General features: G+C 37.7%; 1 protein-coding gene across 1 annotated transcript; it reads left to right on the plus strand.

The window, feature by feature from the left end:
* The first annotated feature begins 4866 nt into the window (after positions 1-4866).
* Positions 4867-6291, plus strand: LOC121295075 (forkhead box protein E1-like). The gene has a single exon (XM_041219393.1). It carries the CDS (start codon positions 5117-5119, stop codon positions 6275-6277), a length of 1161 nt encoding a protein of 386 aa, XP_041075327.1. The 5' UTR covers positions 4867-5116; the 3' UTR covers positions 6278-6291.
* The last annotated feature ends 8080 nt before the right edge of the window (positions 6292-14371 follow it).

The following is a 14371-nucleotide window of genomic DNA, read 5'->3' on the forward strand; positions in this document are numbered from 1 at the left end:
ACAAAATTTTATAACAATCATGCTCATATCCCATATTTATATCCTGTGTATTTTATACATAAACACCAACATTCACACACTACATACAACATAAAACACTAATAAACATAAAGGGTCGGGACACTCCGCCACATATGCCCCCCCTTGTGTGCAGCAAACCTGGCCTCCTCCCCCTCAGTCCCAAAGTCTCGGTCGTAGTCCTGGCCCAGGAACACAGGCAGCACTGAGCCAAAGGTGGCGGCCACAGTGGGAGGTCCTCCTCCCACCCCAACAGCCGTAGTGGCCAAGGCAATCCTGGCAACTGCCTAGCTGTCTGTGGGGGTGGTCTTCTGACCTTCCCCCCTTCTCTGTTGCTGGAAGCTCCCTCTTGTGGGGCTCCAGCCACCACAATCCCTGCAGCGAAAGTGCTGTGGGGGAAGGTGGTCTCCTGACCTCTCCCCCCTTCTTCATAGCCGGCAGCTCCCCCTTGTTGGGCTCCAGTCACAGTATTTCCTGTGGAAAAGCAGGTTGACAGCTACTGCAGGCAAAGCGGAGCCGGCAGCGACCCCAGGAGAAACAGAGTCATGACCCCAGGTGACAGCAGCAGCAGACCTCCGGGAGTCGATGGCAGCAGCGGACCTTTGGGAGGCGACAGCAGCAGCAGCGGACCCTCGGGAGGCTGCAGTGGGAGCTCCACTTATCTCTCGTACCCTTTAACTGGTAGCTCCCCAGGCAATGCGGAGCAGCAGGCAACCCCAGGCGATGCGGAGCAACAGGTATCCCAAGGCAATGCGGAGCAGGCATCCTTGGGCAGAGCGAGGTGGACATCCTTGGGCAGAGCAAGGCGGACATCTTTGGTCGGAGAGAGGCGGTAAGGATCCCTCATGTCCTTTGTGTTCGTCACCTACAACATTGGCACATTTTGACAGGATGTAAGGTGGGTCTTAGTCAAAGACGGTTTACTTGACGCTATGACCAGGTGCTGTGATGTCTGGCTTTAGCATTGATCGACAAGCGTATCCTGACCAACAAGTTGCCACCAGTGCCATCAAAGCATTACACACAAAAGACAATATTCCTCAACTTAGGAGAGAAACCACCAAGAAAATGTGTTAAAACCAAGCCTTGCCTAGGAGAACTGGAAGCTGCTAGAGACTGGAAGATACTGGCAGATGTTGGTCAACGGCCTATTTTTCCACCTGAGATTGCCACCACTAACCTTCGACCAGACATTGACTTGTGGTCTGAATCAGCACGTCTTGTGCATCTGATAGAGTTAACAGTACCATGGGAGGATGCTGTGGATGAGGCGTATGAAAGGAAGAAACTTTGATACGCTCAGCTAGCTGCTGAAGCAGAACAGCGAGGATGGAGAGTCCGGGTTTACCCAGTGGAGGTGGGTTGTCGAGGATTTGTGGCACACTCTACAACCCGGTTTCTCAGAGATGTTGGGTTCGGTGGCCAAGAGTTGCATCTCACAGTCAAGAACTTAGCTGAAGCAGCAGAAAGGAGCAGCAACTGGCTGTGGTTGAGATGGAAAGATTCTGGCTGAGGATCTCAAGCACAATAGGAAGAAAGCAAAACTGATTTATGGGTAAGTAAGCTGGGCTGAGTTGAGTGGGGAATGGAGGGGGGGTGATGCTGGGATGCCAGAATCACAGTCGAGCCCTCTTCAGGTGTCGTGGGCTAGTCGATGAAACACTGAGGATGGAAGGTGCCCACTTGAAGACCCCAAAGATGTACCCTGCTTAGTTCAATCCAGATGGTTGTCATGCTGATGCGCTGGGGAGACCACACTGTGGTTGATTCCTGGAGCCAGCATCGCAGCCGTTGTGTGCTGGGGAGGCAAAATAAGATGATCCCTGGAGCCAGCATTACACTTCAGCCATCAACACCAGGCAGGCGGATATGTACATCATGAGATGGAAAGAAATGCAAATGGATGGAGATGGATCACATTAGTTTACTATGAAGCTACGTCTTAGTTGCTGCTTATCTTGGCCAGAGCCGAGTTCAAATCAGTATGAAGTTTTAACGTCTACTCCCATGTAATGGAAATCATAAAGTAGGCTACAAACATGCACGCAATAACTTGCAGACTTCATACAACTGTGTTAAAATTTTAAAAAGAAAGCATTTATGAGATTTTTAACTAGAGGTACCAGGAATATGACTCTGCACGTCTAGAGGTTCCGGGGCAGTGCCTCAGCAAGCCCCGGCACAAATTAAACATTGTGCACCTCGAAACAGTGCTGTGAAAAAATGTAAATATTTCTTGTTTGTATATGTTTTTCACATGTTTTTGAATGCAAATACAAACTGAATAATAATGTAATTTAATCATTAAAGTTAGATTAACTACTACTACTAATAATAATAACTTTAAAACCTTACAGGCCTATTAAAAACAAAATCTAAAGGTAGCATATTTAAAATTTTTCTTTACAACTTTTTTTTTTTATACATGCAGTGTTAATATACGGCATTTTTTTTTTAAATTGCAGGTCTGTGACCAAGAACCGCGTCCATTAAATCATAATGTTTACTTCTTTTTTTTGCGGTCTGAACTGCTTTATTGTTATGATCTTTAGTTTTTTTGTAATCCTGTTTTACTTTTATTTTACTTTTTCACAATACTGTTTTGCGCTGTGGTTCAGTCCTGTATTTCTCAATTCCTGTGAAATCTTTTGGTAGACTTTATCTATTTGGAGAGTACGAGTTAAGCCCGCCCCCAGCCTTGCTCAGCACCAAGCCAGTATCAGATATCTTGCAAGGCCAGAGTTTCTCGGTTCCGGCTCTGATCAGCTCGATAAAATACAAGTGTGAAAATAGTCGTACCGTGAGGGCTCGGCTTGGGTGTGCAAGTGTGAAAAGGCCAAGTCTGAAGGATAGTAAACTCAAATATTTTTGTGCTATTTTATATAACTTGATTATATTTTCATTATTTTGAGAAGGCATAACATTTTCAGAGGGAGCATGTGTGGAGTTGAGGCTTATACTGGAAAACTGTGCCTCGAGGGTTGAAAAGGTAGCATACAGTGGGCAGTATTTTTTTGCTCTCTTGAGGTCACTTATTCAACTCAAGAGGAACAGTTTCTTCTATAAGGTGAAATCTGCAACCTATTAAACTCTTGTTTAATAAACATAAAAAAATAAATAAATCTGTTGAGTATTGACTATAGACCATTATGGGGTTAACAACACAAACAATTTTTGCTCCTGTGACCCTACATTAACTAGCTTGGATCCATGTTTCAATCTAAGGATTATGGAATAGGCTACTTAGGTATGCTGTAATAAACGAGGGTTTTCTGACAGTAGGCTACCGATCAATACAATACACTATGGGCATGTCTTTTAAAAACATGGCAAGATAGTATTAGGTACTAAACGGACATATTCACACGCCCTTAGGAATGAAGGGATTTAGGATTTGTCACCACTTTTAATTTTAAATCTATAATTAGTCACACTAATCACATTAATTATTAAAAGGTTTTGTGCAGCCTTAAGCAACTTTGACATCCACACTCAGGTTGCTTAAGCTGTGTAGTTTTGTTTTCCGTTTGCACTTGTAATAACAGTAGGGCAGGGTGTCCTTAATATATGAAAGTGCACTTTTAAAGAGAGAAAAACAACAACGACAACATACACTTCTTTATTTAATAAAATCATTTGAATAATGCCAGGTGTGTGTGTGTGTGTGTGTGTGTGTGTGTGTGTGTGTGTGTGTGTGTGTGTGTGTGATATACTTGTTTGAATTGCTACAAGTAGAAAATTCTTATTCTTATTATTTTATTATTATTATTATTATTATTTGCTGTTCTTTAAAATTTTTTTCAAAAAAAGTTCCTATAACGTATACATATGTAGAGGTGAATTTTGTTGCAGTTGTCAGATTTAAAACGAAATTTTAAAAGATGTACTAATCTAAAGATTTAAGTAAATCAAATAATGAAGGTCTTCCAGAAATATATTATATCTTATATATATTATATATATATACAGGAACAGTGGGTATATATTATATATTATATATATATATATATATCTTAATATTTATATAATATTATATAGTATATATATATATATATTATATCTGACAAATATTAATTTAGGGGCATTGGGCTAGTAGAGCTCTCATCTCGAGAATAACCCATTAATTAAATTGCATAATTCAAACAAAAGGGTAATAATGTATTATACTGTGTTATTGTATATTGTAATAAATATAATATTTTTGTAAATAGACATATATTGAAAATATTTTAGTCACAATGAAAATGGTCAAGTGATTGGGATAAAACTTTTGCTTTTTTCAAAAGTGATATAGAAAACATTGGTGACGTTGTTATCTTATATTTTAAAATATACGTAAAATATATTGCGTATATTTTACGTATATTTTAAATGGAAAACGACAATGGAAAAAATAGATGTCAAACAAAACACTGCACAATTAACCTCAATTACAGCTTTTATTTGAATATATCATTTGAAGATATACAGATGTACTTAATAAATTTTGTTTGTTTTTGTAAGGGACAGAATACAGCCTTCTCATTTCAGAAATGTGTCGTGATCTTTTTTCTTCTTACTACTATTATTATTGGTTGTGGTAATAGTAGTAGTTAATAATAATAATAATAATAATAATAATAATAATAATAATAATAATAATAATAATAATAATGTGTTGAAATTATGTGCTTATAAATATTGGAATACCTGTGATTGTATTGAATATACGTAAAGGTATCTGTCACTTTAAAATGTGCAATAATGTGGGAGTGACCTCCAGCAACAGGTAAAGAAGACCTCAGGTTACTCCACGCCTCACCATTACCGAAATCTCTGTATTTCAGTGGGCTAAATATAAAGATAGAACTTGTACAGTGCACACATCCACTTCCACAGATCTTCGGCTTCTGCTCAGGCTGCTTTGCATTCTCTGGATTGCCTTCAGAGTAACACCGAGTACGTTTATTTACATTTGGAATATTTTTCTACTTGCTGCGCGGACTCCTTAAAGCTATCTTGTGACACAGTTCTCCATACTGTCGCATTTTCGGCATAAACTGGGAAACAACCCCGTATGCTTGTGTGCACCTGTGTTTGAATCAATCATCGCTGACAAATGACTGCAGAAAGGCAACAGTCTCCTTATAAGGTACACTCCGTGGGATCCAGATATCACCAGAACATTGCTAATAGCAACGATAGCATGCCTGTTGTGAAAGTGGAGAAAGACACCTCGCCCAATGTCTCCATTACAACGCCACACACTGACACCGAAGATCCTCCAAAGGGCCGAAGAAGAAAAAGACCACTCCAGAGGGGCAAACCGCCATACAGCTACATTGCCCTCATTTCAATGGCGATTGCCAACTCCCAAGAAAGGAAACTTACTTTGGGGGGCATCTACAGGTTTATCACGGAAAGGTTTCCCTTTTACAGGGATAACTCCAAAAAGTGGCAAAATTCAATTCGACACAACCTCACCCTAAACGACTGCTTCGTTAAGATACCCCGGGAACCCGGGCGCCCTGGGAAGGGCAACTACTGGGCCCTAGACCCCAATGCTGAAGATATGTTCGACAGCGGCAGCTTCCTGAGACGAAGGAAGAGGTTTAAACGTTGTAACTTTACCACCTATCCAGCCTATGTCCACGAATCGCCTGTCTTTGCGCCCATGCAAATGTCCAGATCCGGCTATGCCAATTCAATGTACCCGAACGTGACTGTGAATCCCTCTTACAGCCAACAGATTGCACCTCACTCATCGGTTTACTACCCGACGTCTTCCCCTAGCTTTAACTCCAGCCAGGCTAGAGTGTTTAGCATCAATACCATCATAGGACATCACGGTGGTCTAACCTCTGGGGCAGACTTAATCCAGCAACCCAGCAGGAGCTTCAGTCCCGACCTGGCATCAGTTGGCAGCTCGTGTAACCTTGGAGGAGTCGGCTACCAAGCCCCCTCTTGTGGGGGGTCAGTGCTCTCTAGGTCGTCGAACCCAGTGTCCTACTCGTACTCTGTGGCAAATGGGCACCTGTCCATGAACCAAACTGCATACCCCCAGGGGAACAGTCAGATTTATGGAACTTCCTGCCGTCTGGGAATACCCAATTCACCTTCAATGACAAATGACAATATGGAACTTTATGGAAGACTGTCCCCTGGTCAGTACACAACCTTAGCACAATATAATAGTAGCAGCCAAATCCCGAGCACGAACGCGTATATTAGGCATGCAACGTATTCCGGCAATATGGAAAGGTTTGTGTCTGCAATTTAAGACGTTTTTTTTTTTGTTGTTGTTTTTTTTTTTTTTTTTTTTTTATGTAGTTATTTAAGATTTGGAGTGTTGGTTTTCTTTTTTGTCAGATTTTTTTTTTTTTTTTTTTTTTTTTTTTTTTTTTTTCCAGGTGGCTTGGCTAACGCGTCCTACCAAAAATGATTAATTTAAAAAAAAGTCTTTAAATTACTTTTGAGCGCTTTAATAATTAATTATACAGGATGTTTCTGAATTATTATTATTTATTTATTAGCAGACGCCCTTATCCTGGGCGACTTACAATATATCACTTTTTTTTTTTTTTTACATACAATTACCCATTTATACAGTTGGGTTTTTACTGGAGCAATCTAGGTAAAGTACATTGCTGAAGGGTTCAGCAGCATTGTACCCGACCTGGGATTGAACGCCCGAACCTCGTGGTCAAGAGTTCAGAGCCCCTAAGCACTACTCCACAATTAATTGAGACAGGGTTCATTCTTTCGTTCTATACAGCACAGAAAAAAAGCTAATCATATGGGTTTCAAATAATATTGAAACACACATGATTATATTTGACACCCAGTGGTTATATTTTGAATATTTTAAAGATCGTCTGTTTGGCCACAAACAAAATACGTGTATACTCCTGCAATAAATAACACACGACTTTATACAACGCAGGAAAACCCCCGTACCAATATAAAACACTGACATATGTAAAGTATATTGAAAACCATACCGACAACACTGACATATATAACGTATATGAACTCTCCATTATTTCCATAAAAAGTTGGGGTATATTTTTTAAGTACATTGTTTGTTTTTAAAGTCGTTTTATAATGTTTATCAACATGTAAATACTGAACGATATATTGCCTATCGAGAGTTCTGAAAATGCAATAAAATGTTTTTTTATTATTATTATACTTATATGTTCAATCATTTCTTGTATCCCCCCCCCCCCCCCCATTAGGTCTGTGATTTGGTTGACTTGAAGCACCTTTTGATGTTTCTCAAAAATTAAATATTTAAAATTGTATTTTAGTTAAGTAATATATTTGAACTTTTATAATGTATGGACCTCATTTTTAGTTATACTAAAATGTGATCACAAGCATTAAAGCATATACAGTATCGTGTATTCATTACGGTTGCAACGATACAGTTAAATCCATGACCAAACAATTGTTTATACATTACAGTTTGCATATATTAAAAACATAGCATATTGAAATGTTGGCTACTATGTGTTACTAAAACATTTAATGAATACGATGATATTATTTTTTTTAATATATGGAAATAAAGCTGATCTGTTAAAAAAAACAAAAAAAAACAAAACAAAAACAAAAAAAAAACATGAACCCTACGCCAAGAATTGAAAGTCAACCTTTTATGTACATGTTTTTTTTTCTTTCAGTTTTTGATAATTAGTATCACATGTTACAGTAGTTTTGTACAACAGGCCTAACTGGTCTTGGTGTTTTAATAAACAAAACTATTAAACCTCATCGCTCTCCGGATACTGTTTTTCTTCATTCTTCCTTTTGTTGTCAGATCAATTTCAAGTCTATAGATCATTTGACAACTTCATCTTAAAACTTTTTAAATCATACTGGCGTCTATTTTAGATTTTTCTTTTTTTTATCACAGCAAACAATGGCTAAAATATAAGCCTTCAAGCAAAACACATTTATTTACAGTAAGCTTTACATTTTGTGTCTGATGGAACTTGAAGCAATGGGTTAATACAGGAGACTTAATAAAATGCTTAATTATGTTTGCTTCAATGTACAAATTATTTGCATTTTTCACATAAAGGACTACAAATCTAGCTTACACTGTCTGAGCTGCCAGGTAAAAATAATTGAGTTCCCCACCAGGCAACCCTATTTTCCTTGTTTTTATCAATTAACCAGGCACAGAATATTTATCTATTTGTAATGTAATTAAGTTAAATTGCTGGGTTTCATCCCTGTTTAACTAATAAATGTCAACATAACATGAAGTCAAATCATTCTTGTCTGCCTGACTTTGAAACTTAATTTTAGACACATGGCTGTATTCTGCATTTAAAAGGGACTACATGAAAAAAAAAAAATGAATACAAAATAATACCTTAAACCAAGGCTTAACTTATTTGTAGGGTGTGTTTATTAGACTCCCTTACAAAACATAACATGTATCTATAATTTTTACACAGGGTTTTACCCCACAATAGCACACATATTAAACGTTTAAGGGTTTAGTGCATTTGTCTTGTGTATTGGACTATTATTGGGGCAAATCAAATCACACCAATAACTTCCTAATAGCACAGATACACAGTCACGTTTAGTAGCCACAGAATACTTGCTCACCAAGACACTCCTGGATAAAACTATTTGTCACAGATCTTAACTCAGACGATAAAGACCGCACAAATATGTTTCATTAGTGGTCTTATCTGTAAGCACACACTGGAACCCGGCTTTTGTTTTTCAAAGACGCAGCTTTTAAAGTGATTTTATGCTCTGTGCGGAGCTTTCTCTCCATCTTTGTCAGTTCAGCTTCACTTAAAGTACTTCTGGAGCCATGGAATGTCATAGCGTCGGTCTGCTACAACAGGGCTCTCCGTACCATAGCGCGTCTACTGACAAAAACACCGCAGCTAATCTGCTCTAATATTAAACAATCAAAAGAACGCTTGGAATCCGACTTTAGCGTTATCAACTCACATAAAATAGCGCACTATAAAATGTAATCCCTTGTCAGCTTTAACGTATTGTAAAATATGTACAGGTAATTCTATTTTGATTTCCGTGTGCAGAAAAAAAAAAAAAAAATAAGAATTCAACTTGGTTTGTTTTAATAACTTGGGAATAGAAGCACAAACGCCATTAACAGAATAAACATCACATATTGTAATAAACCCTCTGTTTATCGCTTACTGGATTAAAACAATCGCTGCATGCCGCTGCCACCGACTCTGTTTAACCGGTGGGATCGGAATCAATTAATATTGTAAAGGAGGAGAGATTGTGTTGAAGTCACAGCACAAAGACAACAGGAGCATCAACTCATGAAAAGTAGTTTATTAATACACAGTTAAAAACAGGCAATTAGAGCTCTAAAAACCACACAGGCAAATGCAATAGTCGATTTAAGTTAATGTCTCCCTCCCCCCGGGTGCTGGATAAGAGAAGGGAGCAGACACACCCACTGCAAATCTTCACCAGTGTAAAGAAAATTGCTTAATAAGCCATAAATCATAACGTGCACTTAATATTCAATTAGAGTGATAACTTACAATAACTAATAAAATTAACAATACACAAACACAGCAAAGTCAAACATAGCCTACAGATACAACCCCCCACCAAAGGCTGAAGCGTTGTGTCTGCCTCTCACAGATCCACACAGAGGTTCAGTAACATAGTATAACAAAGTTTACACGGTGTAGTTAAGACCAGTAATACACCCAGCTTACAGTACAGAAAACAATAGTATTGCAGTTTTAAAACACATCACTTCCCTTCACTCACGACGGCCAGACACCCCTCAAATAGACTAACCGCTGATACTCAAACAAAACCACCCCCCCAATCCTGGCATGCCGTTTACTCGATACAGGTTCTCTAAAAGTCTAAATTGGCAGCCTGTAATTGCCAGCACCTGCCTCACTGCTAATTAACGAATTAACAGGAGTGTGTATAAGTTCAACCCTGATGGTTCTGTCAAGCAAAGCCAATCACAATCTTTTGATATTAAAACTTAAATCGTTAGCGTTGCAGGAATAGCCTAAACTCGGTAAAGACATTGCATAGCCTACGTGTTATCGCTAATGTCTTTAAAGAATGTATTTATAAATGCTAGTGCTTCAGGCTACAATTAGAGTTATGAAGGTTACAATGTGTTGCTTATTCAATTCACATATTGCATTTTCTTCACTTAACGAATAATTCAATTTACCCGTAAAGGTATGAATCTCAAAACAACACATTCTCATTTTGAGCCCATTGCTTTACTGACAGAAATTACAACGTTGTAATTTCTGATTACTGACTACACACAGTTAAGGATAGAAGCCAGTGACTATTATAATAATTGGTTACTTACAAATTCATTCAAATCATTTGGCGTAGCCAATACTGATAATGTCGGAGGTCTCCTATGATTAAAGAAAAAAACAACTAATGAGATGAAAACGAAACATCAGTAATGTGGACAGCCCGATCTCCACATTTTAAGTTGATTTAGTTTTTTTTAACCCTAACATTTTCATTCACGCATTATTGTGAGCTGTCAAATATGCATTTTAATTGGGCTAAAATGCTCCGATTATTATTTTTGTATACTGTAAAACTAAATATTTAAGAATTAAATATGAATCTTGTAGAAAATATTTCAAAACACACCCGTTCTTATTTGAATTGTTTTAGACTTTAGCCTAGATGTAATAACACAAGATTTACCACAATAAACACTATTGTAAAGTTCAGGCTATGAATAATAAAATGTGCTTATAATCTGTTGCCGACGGTTTAAACCTTTAGTTTTACAAGGCTAATAACGCCAATTATCCACAATACGGGGAAATTGTACCTATAAAGTACCATTAGTTTTCCCTACAGTAAAATATGTTGATGGGTTGTCTTTTTTAATTAGGCCTGCCTATTTATGTGTTGCCTAATGAAACACGTTGCAAAAAGCTGGCCATAACCCCTTCGCCTTATTTCTGAAAACTGGTTTGACTGTGATATTCGAATCCCAACAGAGCTCAAAGCGTGTTCCGAGATCATCTCTCTCTAGACTGATCATGTTTCTATATTGTATTCCTCGAGTTTCCATTTTGAAAATAAAAACACAAATTAAAAAAAAAATAATAAAAATAAGGTTGTTGAAATCCAAACGCAATATAGCAATATTATAGCATTAACAGGTTACATTAGAGATGCCACGTTTCACGACTTTATCAATGAGGTACCCGTTTTCTTTTTACATTGTTGCATGGTAAATATTATTTCAGCCTATGATATGTAGTGAATAAGGTATATTTGATCATATTGTACTATGGATGAATCGCCCTTAACAAGGCTAATCGCCATTGCTAACAATGTTGTTGTAGGTTATGATATGTTTGTCCAACACCTGCATATAAAAACTTTTATTGTGAATGTAAGTGGGTAATAATACAACTTACACTAGCTGTGGGCCATTGAAGGTTTGCAGTCAATTGATTATTTAGTCATTTATTATAGCAATAACAAAACGTAACTATAAGTGAAACTTTTGCCTATATTAGAAAGTGGAATGATTGTGTCACTCATATTTCTCTCAAACACACACACACACACACACACACACACACACACACACACACACACACACACACACACACACACACGCACACACATACATATTTATCTTTCTGCTTCTTTGTCTGTGGATCAAAAGGTAGAGTGTGTTGTAATAATAATCTGTACCATTTACTTATCTTAAAATATAAAAATGCAATGGATATTTTCCATTATGAAGAAATTACTTCATACATGACTATGAAAAGTGAACTTCTCCATGATATACAAAAAACAATTCTCACTGCACCCCAAAACACATCTATAACAGATAGAATTGTGTATTTTGTGCGAAAGTTTGGGGTTTAATAAAGAACCCCTTATATCCCTTGGAACCACATGATTCAATAATAAATATTTTTTCATTATTTTATTTATTTTATTTTTTTCCCCAGGAATGTATCTTGCAAAGAGCCCTTGGGTAACCTTTCAATGCATTAATCCTCAATCAAATAACAGCATATTACAGGCAGATCTTTCAAATGACGTTCATACCAAGCACTCTATCAATGTCAATAAATCCAGTCAAGACAAGAAAACAGCAAAGCCTGTGAATAGAACAGGTTTTGGAGCAGTTTTAAACAGACTATGATAGACTGTTAATTAATCCTACAGCCACAAACCATAGAATACATATTAAAAAGAAAAAGTAAATATATGAAAAGAAAACAGCTAAAAGAAAAACTATAAATGAGAATTTTGCATTCCAGTGACAGAACAAATAAAAAATGTACCGTGGAAGCTGTTTAAGGTATATTTTCAGAAATTAATTTGCCATATTATATATTTTTTGTGTTTATCGAATCCTATAGGCCAACTTTCTAATTTTACAGTCATTTGTTTCCTACTTTGTGTCAATTGTTTTAGTCCGTGCATCATCTTCAAAAATATAATCTTTATCTCAAATACAAAACAACATACTGAGCAGTGAAGTTGTTTGAACTACACAGAATTAGAAAAAAATGGAAAAAATAAAGACAACATGTTAATTTCTTCAAAAATCTGAAGTTAAAATTCCCATTTAATAAACCATTGTGGTAAACTACAACAGGGATGTACAATTTTAGGATTACATTACCTAACAGTTAAAACCTTTGTCATTTGCTACTTGAAAGCTAGGTAATATAAATCAATTACAATTATTTTAGTTGTTTAAAAAACAGTATGAAAAAGTAAATAAAGAAGTGCTCCTTAATATTGTAGCAATCCTGAGGGGAAAGAATCAGGATAGTGTAGAGGGTGTGTGTGTGTGTGCAAGGGTTGCATGTTGTGTTGGTGAACATGCGTGCAGGGGTTGCATGTTGTGTGGGTATGCATGCAGGGGGTTGCATGGTGGTGTGTGTGTGCAAGGGGTTGTATGTTGTGTGGGTGTGCATGTAGGGGGTTGCTTGGGATTACATGTGTGCAGGGGTTGCATGTGGTGTGCGTGTGTGCAGGGGGTTGCATGTTGTGTGGTTGTGTGCAGGGGGTTGCTTGGATGTACATGCTTGTAGGGGTTGTATGTTGTTTGGGTGTGTGCAGGGGGTTGCATGTTGTGTGGGTGTGCATGCGTGCAAGGGTTGCATGTTGTATGTGGATGTGTGTGTGGGGGGGGGGTAATTGGAGTGCAGGTTTGGTGAGAAGGGGGAGTGAGCGAGGGGATATAAGGGGGTGTGTGGAAGAGACCGGGAGAGTGCGAAGACAATAGTGATTGAGAAAGGTGTGCATGGATAGATAACAAGAGAGAGAGGGGAAGGATAAAGGCAAACAAAAACTACCTGTAATCATGTTATTTCATTTTCGAATTCCAGTTCCCTTCCCTCACTTATGATTTTATTTGATTAATTACTGTACAAAAATAAATGGTTTGATCATTCAATTTCAACTACTCACAGTTTCAGTTTTATTTCTGATATACATAGGGTTCTGATTTTCAATTTTAACCGATAAAACACACCTGAAAAAAAAGCAAAAATCGGTGGATAGCAAATAAACACAGGAAAAACTGGAAATGGTTACTTAATTCATGTTGACTTTACCCTCTTCCCATTAAAAAATAAAACCTACTACAAAAATAATAATAAATACATTCCACAGTGTTGCTAGGAAATGCCCCCCCCCCCTTCCTGACTTGATTCACTCTGAATACTTTAAACCGCCCCAACTACTGAGTGACAGCACATTTCTACATTTCTACTGGAGACTCAGTTTGCGAGATTTAAAACGAGATTACAATCAGGAATGGAGGCTTGTCAGCAGGATTTTAAACTGTATTACGGTTAAGATATGGAGGATTTAAAATGTAATTGTGGCAAAATGTATCTATGTCTATTTACCCCGGCCCAAAATGGATTTTGATACAGAAACAGAGGACAAACATGGCACAGGTAGCAAGTTGGCATGTTTTCCAATTAATGCAAATTGAATAAGTAACTGGGGTGTTTCAGAAGTTAAATCACTCTGGGCCACTTATTTCAAAGGTGATTCTCACAGAGGGGGAATCCCTCTATGTCACCCTGTGGAAGGGGTGTGGATAATTCACTGACTAGGAGACAGACAGGTGTACTTGAAAACACCACACAGGTGCCCAGTTTTATTTGCAAACAGTTCTTGTTTTTTCCGGCAGAGGGCACTGTTGACCGTGGGCTGCCTATCAACAATGATAGACAGCACCACGGAAATACCACAGCTGGTACGTGAACAGCAAGCGCACTCACAGGTGCTCAAAGAAATAATAATGAAAACAGAAGGCGAAAAGAACAATGGAAAATAAAACAGTAATAAAACTACAAAT

The sequence above is a fragment of the Polyodon spathula genome, chromosome 2 (genome assembly GCF_017654505.1).
Source record: "Polyodon spathula isolate WHYD16114869_AA chromosome 2, ASM1765450v1, whole genome shotgun sequence".
Lineage (NCBI taxonomy): Eukaryota > Metazoa > Chordata > Actinopteri > Acipenseriformes > Polyodontidae > Polyodon > Polyodon spathula.

Excerpts from the sequence above, each read along its gene's own strand:
- LOC121295075 (XM_041219393.1), top strand. The coding sequence starts at position 5,117 with ATGACTGCAGAAAGGCAACAGTCTCCTTATAAGGTACACTCCGTGGGA.